We start from the raw sequence: 18960 nt of genomic DNA on the forward strand, positions 1-18960 counted from the left end.
GGAAGCAGTGCTGAGCATTGGAAAGGGGCTGAACAAGGGGAAATCTTCAATACCTTTTAAATGGAAACATGTCTAGTTGGCCTCTTTTCTGTAAGGAACTATACTGGGTGTCACAGAGGTGCAAAGACTAGAGTGATCAATTCAGGCCCTGGCCTGAAGGACTTCATTATTGAGAGTTCCCCGTATATATAAATGGCTAAACTCTCAGGCCAGTGAATGCCTGTGACCAAGTGCCAATGGGTGAAAGTAGAGGTTCCAGACCAGGAGTGGGAAATGCATCAACAGAGAGCTTGGCCACACACCGGCCCGGAGTGCAGAGGAGCAGTGCCAGGCCTCTGGGCACTGAGTTCTGAGCTTCTGGAGGGCCAGGAGATACTCCCACCTGCAAATGACTGGCTGATTGCACTTTCCTTAGAGTTTGCCACCTGCGTTTCTGCTCTACCCACTAACTGCCTGCTTAGGTGCAGGGAGCCAGGCAGGGGCAGTGGTACCTGGGTCAGGACACTACAGCAGCCTCTGGCCTCAGGCAGGGAGTGCTGGACAGGCCATCTCCTGTCCTGCTTTGTCTCTTTCTCCTTGAGCTCAGGACACAGTGGGGAGCCCTCATGTTTCTGTAAGGTCATCACACAGGCTGGAATGTTTTTTTTTTTTCTTCTCTCCCTGTCTTTCTTTTAATGGACAAACACGCTTGAGGTTCGGGTTGATTTTCTTAGAGAAATGTAGATTCTTTGATTCTAACGATGGAACATAAGTTTTCTGAATTTTAAGGAAAATAAAGCCCAAGATTTCAACAACCAGTGTTCCTGCCAAATCCACTGGGCAAACAGAAAAAGCTGCCTGCCTTCGGTGCTCCCAGACCCTCTTCCCTCTCAAACACGCATCAGACACTTTGCACCAAGAAAAAACAAAGGGCATCCCTCCTGGGGCCACCCTTGCCCCCTGTCCAGGTATGCGCTGTCTGGCGCGCCCTGCGTGGGGGCCGCAGGTTCAAGACACCCGGGTGCGGCGCGGGGCCCTGATAGATGCGGTGACCGAGGCTGTGGCTGCGGGCGCGGCGTCTCCTCAGCAGTCGCTGCCTCCGCGGCCCCCTCCTCAGCCCCAGCCTCAGCCCCAGCCCCGCTGAGCGGGCGGCCGGAGCATGCGCCGTGCGCCCCGGGCCGGGAGGCGGGCGAGGAGGCAGCGCGCATCACTCGGGTCCCCTTCCTGCACCCAGCCGCCACTTGCCGGTTGCTAAGCAGTTATCATTGTTTCTGTGGCGATTGCAGAGGCTGTTGCTAATTGGAGAAGCCCCACTAAGCAGCGGCAGCTTCCTCCTTCGGATCGTCTCTCTGCTGTTTGCATTTAAAGAGCAAACTCGGCTTGTCTGCCCACCCTCCCTCCCCCACCCTCCCCAAAATAGCCTTGTGATTTCGGAAGTATGGATTAAAATCACACTCCTCCTCCCCTTACCGCTTGGACTCTGGTGGCTCCCAACTCGCCGTCAGACCCCAACTGCCCCGGTGGTGGGAAGCGCCTGGACGGACCATGACCACAGCCAAAGAGCCAAGCGCTTCGGGGAAATCCGTGCAGCAGCAGGAACAGGTAATGCTGCTTTTGGGGGTCCGTGTGTGTGTGTGCGTGCTTGTGCATGCATGCATATGTGTGTGCACGAGAGAGACAGAGACAGAGAGGGAGGATATGTATTTAGTGGAGAATTTTGTCTTTTGGATTGGTTTATGACTGTAACCCCCTGAGCCACCAAGCTGGGAGGAGACGTAAAGTGCTGGGTGCTGCTGGAGTCTGCCGCTCTCCGCTCCCTGGCTTCTCTCTGTAAAGGGCGCCCTGGCTTGATGATTAAGGTACAGGCACAGGGAGCCTCTGTCAAGGTAAACTTGATGTGAAACACCGCTGGACAAAGGCCTCTCTCTACAGAGCCGCCAGATCTAACGTGTTCCCTGGGAAGGTTCCCAGCTAGTACTTTGTAACTTGGGGGAAGAGGGGTGTAGCCAAAAACATCAGCGTATTCTGACCCTCCGACAGGACTTTGCTTTGGTTCTAAGACAACTCAAAAGAAAATGAGCTTGTTGAGAGGACTTTTCTTTGGAAACCTCGTGGCCCTTTGCTCCTGTTTCCCTCAAGAGCAAACTGTCCCTGCTAGAGAAGCCGAAGGATGGACGGTCGGGATAAAGGAGGACTCGCCGAGAAGGTGCAGGTTTAAAGGGCTGGTCGCGGACGAGGAAGGCTGCATGGGTCCCACATGGTACAGGGCGGCCGCTCGCCTTGTCCTGAAAAGACCACGGTCTGCAGTGGCTCAAGGGGTGAGGGAGGAAAGGTGAATCAGCCAGCCGCTTCACCACGCGTGTAGACATCGTAATTCCCTTCTTAGAAGATCTTGAGCGTTCTTGTCTTTTAATCATTGCTCAGTTCACCTCGGGCAGATCATTAAAATAGATCCTGGGAGACACCAATAGGTTCACAAAGCAGTTTGCTCAAGCATGGTAAATCAACAGCATAAGCTGGCTTCTCCTATTTATTTTAGGGTTGCTGTTGGATCTCATTTGCTAGGATTAGGGCAAAGATAGGCGACCTCTTTAGAGTTCAGGAAGGTGAGGAGCCTCCTTGAGGACACTGTGTGACAGAATTCCATGCCAACCCTTCAGAGACTTACATGAAGATGACTTTGGATTCGTATTCAGTGGGGTCATTTCCCAAAGCCCATTTATCGATAAAAGGGGACCATTTTATCAGTACCATCATTGTCATCATCTAAAGAACTTAAATCAAGTTTTATTTCATCTGGGAAGAAGATTCTGTAAATATGGACATTAAAAATTTTTATATTCAGTGTGACAGTGTACATAAGGGTTAATGCTCAGTATAGCTTGACAGGTTCAAAATAGACAAAGCAAACCCACCTCCCTTCAAAAATTCCACAGAATATTTGCTCAATAAAGAAATATTCCCACACTAAATTAGCATTCTGTCATTAACTGGGTTTCTCTTATTACAGTTCTCCTCCCTCATTAGTTATGAAATAAGTGTGTGCTGGGCTTTCATGTTTGAACTAGGACTCAGGTCGCGTCCCTGACCATGGGAGAGAAGTAATAATTATGAAAGAGTGCATTGCTGTTCATAGGTCTACACCCAGTACACCCAAGGATTGGGAGTCAGAAGCCCAATCTGTGTTATGTAAAAGAAATCCCTTGTTTCCTGTACAAATTTGCTCTTATTTTGCCTGATACCTCAGCATGCCAGGAGAGTGGGAGTAGTTAATTAGGGTGTGGGTTTTGGAGGACCTGTGAGCTCTTGGTTTGATTTTATACCTTTTTATCATTGGAAATCCCGTGTCCTTGAACCTGTTCAATCGGAGAAGGCTTAAACTGGTATAAAACTGAAGAGCAGAGGCAGCCATGGCTACGGTGAGCAGGTGGGACACCCAGAAGAAGCAGCTGTCCTCATCCCATGCAGTTGGGAAGCCCCTTCTTCTCCCTCCTCAGAGAGGTGTCACCTCGACCCTAAAAAATTAACAGACCCCCCCCCACCATGAAGTACAATGAAGAGGGGAACAGCAGGGACAAGATAAGCCAGATGGGACAGGGGGTGAAGACCCCACATTTCAAGTGTATATACCTAGAGGAGACCTTACCTGGGGTCTTAACACACTGCTTAGAACATAAAGAGGTAAATAACCTCCTAATATAAAATCCCTAAAGACGGTCTCTTATTCCTGCATTATATATAATTTTGAAAGGTATTAAAACTATTCTGTGTGCTTAGACTGCAGAACTCTTAATGAGTTCTCCATTCCTTATTTTATTTTATTTTCCTTGTTGCTAATGAAACTTTGGGATACCTCTATTCCCAGGCTAGTAGGAATGTGTAGGGAGACCAGGAAAGAGGAATATGTTTCTTTTTTTGTGTTTATTTATTTTTTTTGAGGGAGAGAGAGGATTGTTGCTTTGTGGTTTGGTTTTGAAGCAGCGGATCACTAAACTGTGCTAACTCAATGACTGCCTGCACGTGACCAAGTGTTGATTCTTATGAGAAACTCAGTGGCACCTCACATCCTCATCTTGTGAGGCAATAACCAAAGAACTGGGATTGAATGGAGCCTGATGCCGTCTCTGACATCCTTCCAGCTGTTTGGTTACTGCAATAGACTACCCATTACTGCTTAGCAAGTGAACAGAGGAAAGTGAGTTTCTTTACCAGCCTTGGTATTGGGAAACCAGGCATATGGGTGGTGGGTGGAAATAATTTTTGTGCCAAGGATGGCCATAAATTAGGGGGGAAATTAGAAAAAAAAAGATTTTACTATTAGTTAGAGATTGTTGTTTTTTTTCTACCTTGTTTGCTAAAAATAAATATGTAAAAAGAGTATTTTGGGATTTTTGGTTTGTTTTTTAAAGGATACTAAATAAACAAGCCAGAGTAACAAGGAGAATTGGCTTCTGGGAGACTATTTCTTTTTCTCTTTGGAGATGCTAAAGTTTATTTTAAAATGAAGTATTGCGAACCCAGAGATGTTTGGAAGCAATATATACTTTAATCTGAATGAACTGAGTTGATCCTTTGGCTCTGAAGCCAATCAGGTGATACTGAGACTCCTCGGTGAAAATGGCTTAGCATTGGCTGCACCTGACCTCTGCTCCTGCACAGAGGGAAGCCTGGTGAGGGACCCAGAAAAAAACGCTGAGGCAATTTTGGCTTAAATTTACTATATTCTCACAAGCAAATGAAACTCCTCCTTAGAAAACCAAATTAAGGGATTTTTTTCCCTTAAAATAAATAAAAATACAAATTTATTTTAATACATACTATCTCCATTTCAAATGATTTAAAATTGAAAAGCAGTGATCAGTAAAGCTATTAAGAGGAGACAGAAAAATTGATTCCCTCTGCTTGCAATGAGCCAGGACACATTTTTGCTCAAATATTAAGCAGGGATAAGTTTTTCCTAGCATATTCTGTGCATGTGTATGTATGTGTGTGCATGCGCATGCACAAACACATGCACACACATGAACAGTCACACACATGTACACCTCATGTGTCACAAAATCAGAGTTGGAAAGGACCCCACCAATGCACTTGTTGGTCCTAGTTCATGCTCTTGTGCTGAAGAATCTCACAAATGAGTGAGAATATGCCTTTCCTCAAAACATCTCCAGAAAAACCTCCTCTCACATGGAAATAGCCTACATTCCACTGGCTAACTTGGATCTTTGGTTATATGTTCAGTCACATCTCTAACTTCCTTAGACCTGAAAATCAGCTGTTCTCATCACACCTTGTATATGTGACTGCTGTTTTTTGTTGCTTCTCAGTTTTCTTCAAGTTGTACAAATCCTAATAGACAATTCCCAATGTGTCCGTTCTTCTATAATGAACCCCAGGACCTAGTATTAACTGATAACTTAAATTAGGTGTCTGAACATGTATAATAATGCCATTACAGAAGAACTTTTTGAAATGAATAGAAATTTTAAACAACAGATTCCATAGAGCAGACATTAAAATGCATGTGAATTCTGGGAGAGGTTAGGTGGCCTCCCGGAAGGGCACATAGGTAATGGTCCAGTAAGAGGATTTCTGATGTTCCTGTCCACTGCTCTCTGAAATTGCTCTTTTTGCTTCTTGCAGTAGATACTGAAAGACAGGATCTAACTTTGACCATTATGAGAGTTAAATTTTTTATGTAACCATATTAAAAGGAAAAGGCAATGTGAGACATCTGTATTTAAGATAAATGTGGTAACAGGAAAAAAAGAAGTGAAAAGAACACAGAAAAACAAGATTCAATGTTAGGAAGTGCACATAACTATTGAGGAGTCCCAATAGGGAAGGTGGTCCTTTTGCAGTTCAAAAAGGGCATGGGGTGGGGTTGGTGGCCCTTTCACAGTTCACGGGGACATTGGATGCAGCAGCCATGCTCACGTACATTAAATTCCATCTGTGTGTGGTCTAAATTATCTAAGACTCTGTAGATAAAAAGAAAACTTGAAGGAACTGCTAAAGAATAGGGACACCAGGTTCTTAGGATTGTGTAGAAGTACGTCTAGGACTCTTGGACTTCCAGAGCCAGGAGAAAGGATGGAGTTTGGCTGCAAAATGGGCTGATGTGTGAAGGATTTGAGGAGAGAACTCAGAAGTCTTGGATATCCTACAGAGAGCAGGTCCAGAACCAGAGCTCCCTACTGGGAACACCAGAATGGGTCCTTGAGCTGATGGGGAGCAGCATGGAGTCTTTGGGGAAGGGAAAGAGCTTAGCTGGTGCCGTGCTATCCTCAGAGAAGAGGGATGTCTTGCTCGTTACCAAAGAGAACAACATGATGAGGAAGCAAGCAAGCAACTAGCCTGGAGGCGGCATGCGCTGTGCTCTGAGAACTGACAGGTAGTTCACAATCTTTTGGGATCCCTGTCACCAACTTACTAAAAGGTGCAAGTCAGCAAGTGCCATTTAGCACATCAAATGAAAGCCCAGACAATTGAGAGCAAAGGCCGTACTTGAAGATAGGCAAGGACAAATGATACCCAGATTGGCTTTTGGTGCAACCCAAACTCAAAACAATGGAAACAGTGTTTTTGTTTTGTTTTGTTTTTTAAAATGCTTTCTCTGTGCATTAAATGCATTTTGTTATTTTATTCTGACATTCCATTAAACCAAATCCTGCCCCCTCATTCTCGATACTGTGGTTACCAGGGCAGATGTAGTCAAAACCTTCAAATGCTCCACGGAGAACATGTGAGGGCTGGAGGGTGCTTTTCATTAACCTTCACCGAAACATCTTAGCTCCAGTGTGCACGTGGAAAGTGTTAATATGCTAATCACTTAGAGGAATGAACACTCACCATCTCTGCCTCATCGGGAATTGTAGCGTTATTATCTTTTATGGAAATGAGCTGTGCCTGTGTTTGGCACTCACTGATCTAGTTTTGCAGTAGGCTTCGTGCACCCTCTGTCATTGAGGAAGAGAGGGCAGAGTGAATCTGTGGATCCAGAGTTCTAAAACCTGAGGAAGAGTGTATAATTCGGGGAGAACGTGATTCTCTATAAGCTCTGAGAGGTCAATGGTTGACGTCCTTGCTTGTAAAAGATCGGACAGGTGGGGTGTGTATTATCTTGTTTCAGACACTGTTTGGAAAAACAAAATAAACTAAAGTGGTTTTATTTGAAGATGTAGGCTTGGTTACCCCATAGCCTTAAATCATGGAAGTAGGTAACCACGTCAATTTGCATGGGGAGCTGCGTGCAGTGGCTCATACCTGCAATCTTTGGGAGGCCGATGAGAGAGGATTACTTGAGTTTAGGAGTTCGAGACCAGCCTGGGCAACATGGCGAAGCCCCATGTCTAGAAAAAATAGAAAAATTATCCAGGCATGGTGGTGGCGCATGCCTGTTGTCCCAGTTACTCAGGAGGCTGAGGTAGGAGGATCACCTGAGCCCAGGGAGGTCGAGGTTGCAGTGAGCCGTGATCACACCACTGAACTCCAGCCTGGGCAATGGAGTGAAACCCTGTCTCCAAAAAAAAAAAAAGAAAATCTGGGTGGGATATAAATCGCAATCCTGTTTGTTGGTGCAATTCTGCATGTGGCTGATATCCTAAAGTCCTCCTTGACTTTGATAGCATGAGTTTCTTGGAGTGGGGAGTGGAGAGGTCTCAACACACACAGCCCAGGTAGAATGATCAAATCTAGAAAGTTTATACTCTGTCCTACTCCCATCCCCATTTGTTGGTGACCTTTCAGGACTCTTTACTGCTACATCCCGGGTAGGCCCTTAATCTCCACTGGTACCCATGGTCTAGCACCATTTTCTCCTACTTGACTCTTCTATCAAAACTGCTCCATGTGCTCTTCCACCTGGGCCTTGCTAAATGACTGAGACAAATCCAATCATTAAACAAAAAGTGTAAGGTGGGTGTTCTGCAGTACTTTCCTGAGAGCATTTGCAATTTCAACAGTAGCTATTGGTGATAAAACCCAATGCAATTATTAATGGCGGAAATTTCAGGCACAAAGTTGTGGCAAGACCTGATGGAAGAAAAAATATTTAGTCACATCGTTAAGGAATAATGAAGGTGAGGTCACAGTGGGGACAGTCTTGGCACCCCTTAAATCATCAACAGGCTGTCCACCTCCTGGAGGTATCTGTTCATTCTGTGTTCACATTAGAGCTGGTCTTGTATCAGGCAAGTACCAAATTACAGATCCTGTTGCTGCTTTCTGCTTTCAAATTCTGGAGGATTTGATGGTAATAGCGTTGAAATGTGCAGCGATTCCTTCTTAGGAAAAACTGCCATAATATGCACAGGCATGAAGTCAGTGCTGTGGGTCCCCTTTGATCCTGGTGGCTGGGATCCTGAATGCAGCCCTCCACCAATGGCTTTACAAAGCACGTTGCTGATATAATGAAGTCTTGCTCCTCAAATTTTTACTGACAATTTATGTATTATTCCTTTACTAGTATCTGATCAATTTTTAAGAAATTTAACTTCCCCTGCCAGAATTCAAGAAAAACTGCTTTCCCCAGTGTGAAACTGCACGAGAGTCAAGCATCATCTCAAGCTGCTAAGTTATTAATTTGGAACACAGGCTTTTAAAAAATATCTGTATGTGCGCCCGTGTGTGTGTGTGGAGGGGGGGGATGGGAGACAAGCCAAATCTGCTGATTAAAATGGGAACACCGTGATGATGGTGGGGCTCTCTCAAAACACTTTAAAAGGTCGAAGTCCGTCTTCTGGTCATGCTCATAAGATTTCTCTTGGAGATAATGGTAATTCATTCTCTTAAAAAAGATTGGTTCAACCCTTTGAATAGGCTACCCACAGCAAGATGTAACATCACAGCCAAAAAATATTCAAAGCATATTCCATGTTTTGTCTTTTGTAAATAATATGTGACAGAGGTGGTCTTGAATAGTAGTGATGTATGTTTTCAAATTAATGAAACTAATTTATTTCTTTATTCTCTAGCAGTGATTCTTGAAATTCTTCATTCTTTTTAGAATATTAGAAGTTGTTATAGCATTCACTCTAGGAATTCCAAAATTATGACACTAAGTATGTATCTCAAATCAGGCCTCTGAGTGGGAGAGGGAAGGAAACATATTTTTAATTTTAATAGACTGCCTAATATCCCATCCACTTATTAGACAGATATTGGATCCAAGGAAGATTTTTATTTTGATAAATAGTAATGGGAGAGCCAAGGTAAGGGGAAAGGAGAGCTGGATGGGAACAGCTCAAGGTCAGGAGAGAGCAGAAGAGTCACCAGCCAGGGTGCCTGGACCCAAGGAGCAGCCAGCAGTCTGTTGGAGAAAGGTGGAATGCGGCTGCAGGGGCACACAGAGATGGTTTGGGAAAACAGAAACAGGAACTGTGATGTGAAAGTGCTTTGAAAGCATACAATGGAAAACAGCAGTGAGCTCATAAAGTTCTAGAAGGGACGGAGGAAGTCTGAACTTGTCACGAGAGGCTCTTGCTTAAGAACAGGTGTTCGTGACATAGGTAAAAGCGGAGGAGTGACTTGGACATCAAAATTTCATTCTGTGAATGTCACTATTTAATCGAGGCACGTTTTGATAGGTGAAAAAAGGGACTAGAAACTCCTGGCTTTCAAAGAGCAAAAAGAGTTTGTTATTTCACAAATAAATTCAAGTTTACCTAGAAGCAACAAGATATTTTAAGACATGGTGTGTGTGTATAATATATATATATATATATATATTATACACACACATACACCCCCTTACATATATATGTAGTACTTCTTGGAATAGCCTGAGAAAGAAACATTTAGGAAGACTCAATGTAATTATTAATACAATTTCTGGCTCTGATTTTGATGAGCCAGATATTTTGATGTTCATTTTGATGCAGTCTGCCATGCCTCAAACACCAGGTCATGTGGTACATATGACTTGGTTAAAGAAGCGATTAACCAATAAGAGAACTTTGGCAGGTAAGAACTATTTTGCCATTAAAAACCATGAAGCTGTAATGTCTCAAAAGCTCCCTTAATGCATTTTATTAATTCTTTCTGCTCATTACTAGGCTTGGAATGATGAAGACTTGACCCTTGACTTGCCAATAGCTAACTTACGGGGGAGTTGGGAGAATTGCTATGCTTTGGCATGGATGCCCCGACTTCTGATCCAAGCTCCTCCACCTGCTAGCTGAGGGATATTGGACAGTTCTGGACTGATTCTGTATCTGTGAAATGGGGATGATTCCTGTCACACTGTTGCTGTAAAAAACAAAATATAGAAACACGGAATGCCGTTCTTGGCATGGAGATTCCAAACTATTGTTCAGTGAACACCCACTGTGTGCTGACATCCCAATGCTACTTGAATCTTCTTATTTTCAGCATTTGGTCAGAGCTCATGTTCCATTTTTAAGAAGATTTGTTCTACAAAATCATAGAATGTCTGACTTTTAAAGCATCTTATAGCCCCTCTTGCCCAGTGATTTTTGGACTTTTGTTTTAGTAACGTAAACCCCTTTTCCAAAGGGCATGTCTTTTCCAAGACTGGCATGTGAAGGTGGTGAACGTGCTGGCTTAGTGCCCCTGAGACATGTCAACAGAGCCCCAGGGCATGGGGGAGCCAGCTCACAAACCACACATCTAATTCAGCAGTCTAATTTTGCACAGGAGTAAAATCAAGCTCAGAGAGGTTGAGTAAATTACCAAAATCATACAGCTGGCAAGCTGCAAATTCAGAACACAACTCCCTCCTTTTTTTTTCTCCAAATCAAGCAATCCTGAGTGAAACGTGGGAAATATAATATGCCAAGAAGATTAACACGAAAAGTGTTAACTGCCAACTGCAAAGGAAATAAAGGAATTAGATAATATGAATGGGTTAACAAATTCTCACCTGGAGGTCAGTTAAGAAAAGGTTTGTGTCCTCCAGGTAAATCAAACCTACTGCAGTTTTTCCTCTTCACATCTCATGGACAAACACAACCATTTCCTCCTTTTATTGCACCAGTGCTGAGTGCGTGAGGTTGTTCATAGCAATCTGTCATATTTGAGTAATTTATTATTTAATGAGTTGCTTTTGAAACAAGGAAAATAATGAGGATGTTACCATTGTTTATCTCCCCAATTTTTAAAGGTAAGCAACAATTAATAAATTATGCATGCTTTGGAAGTATGCAGTAGTTAATTTTCAATCTCATCTTACAGCTGAATAACCTCAAAGGTAGTAGTTATACAACAGGTGTGGGAATATGTGAGTGTGAGGGAGAGGAATCCCAGGACATCACCTGTACACACTGGGGGTTTGGCGCAGCAGGGCTTCAGATGTTGAAACATCTGGAAATTTTATTTGCTCACAAGCTTAAAATGAACCAAAAGTATGTTGCTTATTAACACTTTTGAGGATCTGATGAAAGCCAGAGGCCTGCTTGCCAGAAAAGTCCCTATAATTTTTTGAGTTCCTAAGGTTCACATTCCCTTCATTTCTGTCTGTGGACTCCAGGTTGAGCATCTCTGTGGTCACCATGGTCCCCAGCAAGCTAGCACAGTCTTAAGACACATCAGTAGGAATGTACTCAGTGCTCAAAGCTTACATAGATATTGGCCAGTAGCCATCACCTCTGGGGGCTGTGCTAGGGAGGCACAGCACAAGAAGCTGGAATGGGCTGGGGAGAGTGGTAAGGGAGCAATGGGTAGGAGATCCCAGAAGTGGTAGGTAATGGACCGTGATCCATGTCGGGTGATTAAAGGCTAAAGGAATATGGTTCTGTCCTCAACCACCTGGTGGCCTCAGCCTGGGATGCATGACTGTGTCTTCGTCCACAGGGGACAGTTTGACTAAGAACCCCAAGTATTGAAGACCTCAAGACTTTAATATGGTACTTCCTGTACCTTGACACACATATATAAGCTTCTGAAGGACACAAAACATGCCACGTTACTTGTTGTGTCTCTGACGCCAAGCACAATGGTGACCCACTTACTTGTGTGCTAAATGAATCAGTGAGTGAATGAATTGTGTCCTCCTCTCTAAACCTCCTCTATTGAGTTATCCACAAAGTTGAGGGCCTATGGTTTTACTATTTATTCATCAAATGAACCATTGAACAAAGTAATCAAATTTTCAGAGCCCTGTAAAGAAATCAAATCTCCCTCTGAATTGCTAACTCGCCCTGCTTTCCCTATTGTTTAAAGTGTCATTGCCATTCTTCCTTTCCCAATACTCCACCCTCACCTGTCCTACCCAAAAATATTTCTCTGCCACAGAAGCATGAATTATTCACTCCAGCCACCAGCCATGCATCAACATTCAGTCTTGCTGTGACTCATCTCCATCAGTGAATATTCTCTCATTTACCAACTGTATAGATGAGAAAACCATCAGAAATCAAAGAACTGTTGAAAAATGGGCATTTTACATCACCAAAGCCCTTTTTTGTTGTTGAAACAGAAGCTTCAAGTCTTCTCCATCCACTGAAATGAGTTGTTGAAGTGGAGAAATAAGTTCTAATTGAACCACCTTCTCCGATGCAGAGAAAAAGCAGACTTGAACGTTTGGGTTGATCTTCTATTTCTCAGGTTGGAGAAGTGCTTTGAGGAAAGGAAGATGGGGGATCACGATCAGAGGAATGCAAAGTTCTGGAATTGCCCTCTACTGGGTCTGGCTTGGGGAAGTTTGTAGAACTTTTTAATGAGTGATTGTAGGTTCAGGAGAGATTTCAGGTGCAGGTGGCGGGGTGAAATTCTTTCTTACACAGAAATGAATGAGTTAGTGAAACTGTAGCATGTACAGTTTGGGAGAATGGGGGCAATGGGGGGATTGTGGTTCAGGAGAAGGAGCACCAGCCTGGGATTCAGACAGGTCTGAGGTGAAATTCCAGCTCTGGCACTCGCTAGGTAGGCAGCGTTGGACACGTTGGGTAACCTCAGTTTCCACATTGAGCAAGTGCTTGACTAATAACAGCTGTGACTGTTACCAGTATGGTAATTACAGTATCCCAAGGTGTAAAGAAGCAGAAGCATGATTATATGAGTTGGGTCAAAGATTTGGCTGTCTCCCTGCTCCCCACCGATCTGGCTACAGGACAGACTTTGCTAAATGGACACAGATTTACTTCCAATGAAGTGGGTTTGCTGCACTGAATAAAGTAGTTTACTTTTCCTTCACTGCAGCTGTGCTTGAAATTGCACAGAAAGTCGGGCGTGGTGGCTCATGCCTGTAATCACAGCACTTTGGGAGGCCGAGCGGGTAGATCACGAGGTCAGGAGATCGAGACCATCCTGGCTAACACGGTGAATCCAGCCTGGGCAACAGAGCATGACTCTGTCTCAAAATAAATAATAATAATAAATTGGACAGAAAATAAGATACAGTTGTAGCAATTAGTCTGCAGTTTTTGACTTTATTAAATTCACTTAGACATGTGGCTGCACCATTATGCTTAGGTACCTGAAGCTCTATTGTGGTGTATTCATTGTCAAAAATGTGTTTGCGACGTAGATACTTCTTTTACTTAGTTCTATAGTGATATTGTTGTGAACCTGAAGTTTTCAAGCAGCTAGTGTATATAATTGCATGTAAAATAGACTGTATTTTGTACTTATTGGAATCTAATAGTGATACTTGGTTTTAGATTACTGAATGTAGATTCTGAAGAATTATGGCCCCAGTAATGAATGGATGTGTAATTAGGATTTTTATCATTTTTTATTCTGTAACATCTCTGCTGAAAATTTCAGGTTTATATAATTGTTTTGGCTTGGCTTGAAACACAAATTATACTTAAAGTAACAGACAGTAATTGAGAAAATTATACTTAAAGGAACAGACAGTAATTGAATCCAATAAAAACACCAAAGAAGATCAAGATTGCTGTGAGTGGAGAGTCTGGCTTGTATATTTTGTGAACCTCATGGCTTGAATGACATATTCTCAACAAATGCATGCCAAGTAAAAGAAATACTAACTTTATGTTTTTGATTCAAACCTTCATTTCATGAAACTCTGAATAACTTTTAATAATATGGTAGTTTATGTGTTGATCCAGTGTTTTAAATTTTAACAATATACAGAGAATTCCTAATAACACTGGAGATTTTGAAATTTTCAAAAAATAAAATTTTGTATAAGCTTTACCCTGTGCGGGAATCCTCACTTCTGGTCTCAAACCACCTAGTGTTGGGCATTGAAAATATTCACAGAGATTATGTATTCATTATATAGTTGTACTTAGAAATGTATATGAGAGTTGTTAATGACATAGGACTCAATATTCGTCTCTCTCTTTCTCACTCTTTAGATGCTTAGGAATGCCAATTACTTTCTCACATTATCCTGTAAAGAGGCATAATTGATTTAGAGATAATGAGAGTGACCTAGGGAAAAAGTTATTAAGCCACAAATCAATTACACCCCTATCAACCACACCCTCACTTGCTGTCCCCAACTCTCTTCCAGCCCCCAAATACCAAGACCAAAAGCTTGGAGTCACTTCATGGAAAGTCCTTTGAAAATGATTTGTACACTGATAAAGCTTCTTGGAAACATAAATCCCTTGACTGATACTTGTTGAGCAAGTTAAAGATGCCCCAGTTCACACCTATTGCAACAGAACCAGAAATCACTGAAAGAGGCTAAGTTGTACCTGTAAGTTTGGGATGGAGAGCTGGGTTTCTGTCCTTTGTTATTCGGGATGTCTGTCTGTCTTTTCCTTCCTTCCTTCCTTCCTTCCTTCCTTCCTTCCTTCCTTCCTTCCTTCCTTCCCTCCCTCCCTCCCTCCCTCCCTCCCTCCCTCCTTCCTTCCTTCCTCCCTTCCTTTCTTTCTTGGGCTCAGTAAGTACAGTGTAGTAACAGTGTAATAGCATTTGCGTTCCCACCTTCCCACACCACCCCCAACCCCCCCAAGCCATGGCATGAGCTTATATGTTAGAGAAAAAGAAACAGCTTCGGAGAGCCTGGCCATTCCAGGGCCATGCTGTCCGGTAGCTTCTGTGTTGGCAGTGAGGATCGTTGATGTGGGTGATGGGCTTATGCACAGGCGTGTGTGTTCTTCATCCAGCCTACCCTCCTCTGCGGTTCTGGTTTTCAGTGTGTTGGTTTGGGGCTGTGTGATGATCTTTATGTGGCCTCCAGGGCCAGCAGCAGGAGGTGTCTGCCATGTCAGGGGAGAGTAATGAGGTCTGGACACCGTGGAATGCCTGTGTGCAGCCTCTCTGCATTTGTCCTCATGAACTTCTCCAACAGTCTTACTGATTTTTTTACAACAAAAATTATACTTAATGATTATCTATTTCATGTAAAAACACAAAGATCATTTTACTGTTAGGATTGAAATAAAACTTGTTTGGTCTTCAAATTGTTTTGCTTTAACACAGGCGAGATTTTTATTTTTAAAGACAAGGTTAAAACTCTTTTTCTCTGCATAATTTTAATGTCTAGAATAGAGTAAAAATCCTGCTTTATATTTGTATAACACTCAGCACCAGTGCTAACAAAAATGCAACATGAGACTGGGCATGGTGATTCATGCTTGTAATCCCAGCACTTTGGGAGGCCGAGGCGGGTGGATTACCTGAGGTCAGGAGTTCAATATCAGCCTGGCCAACATGGTGAAAACCCATCTCTACTAAAAATACAAAAAATTACCCAGGTGTGGTGGCGGGTGCCTGTAATCCCAGCTACTCAGGAGGCTGACATGGGAGAATCGCTTGAACCCAGGAGGCGGAGGTTGCGGTGAGCCGAGAGTGGACCACAGCACTCCAGCCTGGGCAATAGGAGCGAGACTTTGTCTCAAAAAATATGCAACATGCCGAGTGCGGTGGCTCACGCCTGTAGTCGCAGCACTTTGGAATGCCGAGGTGGGCAGATCATGAGGTCAGGAGATCAAGACCATCCTGACCAACATGGCGAAACCACGTCTCTACTAAAAATACAAAAATTAGCTGGGCGTGGTGGTGGGTGCCTGTAGTCCCAGCTACTTGGGAAGCTAATGCAGGAGAATTGCTTGAACCCAGGAGACGGAGGTTGCGGTGAGCCGAGATCACACCATTACACTCCAGCCTGGGCAACAGAGTGAGACTCTGTCTCAAATATCTCAAATATATATATATATATATATATATATATATATATGCAACATGAACTACTATGTAATTTAAAAATTTTACTAGCCACCTTAAAAATTAAGAAGAAACAGATGGAAATGATTTTACCATGTATTTTATTTAATCTAATATATCAAAAATCTATTATTCCAACATGGAAGCAATATAAAAATTGTTAATGAAACAGTTTATGTTTGTTTTTTCCATTCCAAGTCTTTGGAATGGCATGTGTGCTTTACACCGATGGCGCCCCTCACTTCAGGCCGGCCCTGTGTCCAGTGTGGTCTCCATAAGGGACTCTGGTGTCCAGAAGTTCCCATGGCCTCTCCATTCCGCACTTGGTTTTCACAAAAACTATCTCCTACCTTCTAATGTCTTCAATTCTACAGGAAATTGAGAATCATCTCCAGACAGTAGAAACTGTATCCATAATCCATATTAGGAAGAGAAAAAATAGCCAATTGTACTTCTTCTTCTTTTTTTTTTTTTTTTTTGAGACAGAGTTTTCCTCTGTTGCCCAGGTCGGAGTGCAGCGGTGCAATCTCGGCTCACAGCAACCCCCGCCTCCAGGGTTTAAGTGATTCTCCTGCCTCAGCCTCCCTAGTAGCTGGGACCACAGGCATGTGCCACCATGGCCAGCTAATATTTTTAGTAGAGACGGGGTTTCACCATGTTAGCCAGGCTGGTCTCGAACTCCTGGCCTCAGGTGATCTACCTGCCTCGACCTCCCAAAGTGCCGGGATTACAGGCATGAGCCACCGTGTGGGGCCCCAATTGTACTTCTGTTTGAACTTATATTGGCAAATGTAGTAGTTTTCTAGAGTTTTAGAAAAGGTAGCGTTTATTATTATAAATATTTGCTGACAACTTTCTGAGCAAAGGGCAGTATTCTACTAAATATGTACTGAGCATCTGCTAGCTATTTAGCAGACTTCTAGGCACAAAGGATCCAATGGAAAAAATAAGAATATTCATATTTAACAGCTTCTTTGTGCTCTAGGCATTGATTGTTCTCTGCATTGATAGAATTTACACTTGCAGCTTTCACCAAAGAAAATGTTCCACAGTTTAGGCAACATGGCAAAAATCCATCTCTACAAAAAAATACCAAAATTAGCAGGTGGTGCATGCCTGTAGTCCCAGCTACTCAAGAGGCTGAGGTGGGAGGATCGCTTAAGCCCAAAAGATCGAGGCTGCAGTGAGGTGTGATTGCGCCACTGTGCTCTAGCCTAGGTGACAGAGCGAGACCTTGTCTTAAAAAAAAAAGAAAAAATGCTTTAATTTTACAGAACCTGCTCTCCTTGTACCCTTCTCTACCCTCCTTAAGATGATGAACACTGGGTCTGGGGTGCAGGGGGCCCACAGCTGGAGTTGAAGAGGAAATTAGGAGACGGCTAGGAACCATCACGGAGATTTTCACCCTGGTTACTTCATTATCGCTTGTTGGGGATTGGTGAAGATTAGAAATTGGAGACGGCGGCCAGGCGCGGGCACTCACGCCTGTAATCCCAGCACCTCTGGGAGGCTGAGGCGGGCGGATCACAAGGTCAGGAGTTCAAGACCAGCCTGGCCAATATGGTGAAACCCCGTCTCTACTAAAAATACAAAAAAATTAGCTGGGCGTGGTGGCGGGTGCCTGTAATCCCAGCTACGCAGGAGGCTGAGGCAGGAGAATCGCTTGAACCCAGGAGGTGGAGGTTGCAGTGAGCTGAGATTGCGCCATTGCACTCCAGCCTGGGTGACAGAGCAAGACTCCATCTCAAAAAAAAAAAAGGAAGAAATTGAACATGGCTTTCAGAGGAGCTTCTCTTCCCTGCAGACAGTCGCCTTAGACTCTTGTCTAAGGCAAAAGTGAGATTTAGGGAAAGATACTGTGGTAGCTGACACAGAACTGCAAAAGGCTGAAAACCCAGGCCTGCGAAGGGCAGCAGCTGCTCCCCTCCTATGGGCACTCTATTGCCCTCATAGAGAGAAGGCCTCTCCCAGCACTTTCCACAACCCCACCCCCAACCCCCAACCCCCAGCTTAGTTCTCTAGAAGAGCAGACCCTCACCCTCCCCTACCTCCTCAGCCCAGCCTGGAAAGGCCCACGGAAGAAGTCTGCCAGCCCTGGCTAAAGTTACGGGTCCGCCTCTAGATCAGCCACCTGGCCTGGGAACGAAGCAGTATGAGCCCACATTCTGAGTTGTAAAACCCCACAATTAGGAAATAGACTTAAAGTGCTCCCATCACATTAGGATGCAATGTGCATTTTTGTTTGTAGAAGCTTGTTCTCCATTTCTTCTTCTTTGGGCAAAATAAGCTCAGTTTGACTAACTCCGCCATTTCTAACCCAGACCCCATCATGCTCCGATATTTTGACAAGTACACTGGATGAGCAAGAGAGTCAACTACAGAAGGAAGACAATTTTCATTTGGTCTAAAACTTTATACCTGTGATATTCTGTGCCATGAAGAGACTCGTGCTTAATAATTCATTTTCCAATGATCTTAGGCAATGTAGATTACAAATACCGTGAGACCTGAACTCCTCCTTCAGGGAACTTAACAGTTTTCAGTGGCAGGGGAAATAAGAGTAGATTCCTGAAACCATAGCAGCATCCGATAGAACAGAACATTTCCTCGACTCTAGCAACTCTCTTAATTCCAGGTGTACTCGGGAAGATAGTAGCATTTATTGGGTATATACTATGAAGAGAGAAGTATCATATCCTGAGAAGGGGTTTATAGGCAGTAAACATTGTAGTCTTTGCCTTCAAGGTGTTTGAAACATAAAACATGCTCACATTAGCTAAATATGCCTGCTTCAATGCCTGTACTTATATCATACAACTGATGTTATCAACCTGGTTTCAAAAGCCATGAGCAAAAATCAAATCAGGTAATGTGTGT

General features: G+C 43.6%; 1 protein-coding gene across 5 annotated transcripts in view; it reads left to right on the forward strand.

Annotated features, from left to right (window-relative positions):
* DPP6 (dipeptidyl peptidase like 6) overlaps positions 1-18960 on the forward strand; it is a 1054804-nt gene that overhangs the window by 440373 nt on the left and 595471 nt on the right. For 2 of the 5 annotated variants that reach the window (XM_032753182.2, XM_032753186.2), the window contains exon 1: positions 1186-1581. The exons of the other annotated variants lie outside the window; for them this stretch is intronic. In XM_032753182.2, coding sequence (XP_032609073.1) covers positions 1525-1581 — 57 coding nt within the window. In that variant the 5' untranslated portion in view covers positions 1186-1524. Of the gene's footprint in view, positions 1-1185; positions 1582-18960 lie in introns of those variants that run through there. 5 annotated transcript variants of the gene reach the window in all.

Source organism: Hylobates moloch, unplaced genomic scaffold (genome assembly GCF_009828535.3).
Source record: "Hylobates moloch isolate HMO894 unplaced genomic scaffold, HMol_V3 SCAFFOLD_1, whole genome shotgun sequence".
Lineage (NCBI taxonomy): Eukaryota > Metazoa > Chordata > Mammalia > Primates > Hylobatidae > Hylobates > Hylobates moloch.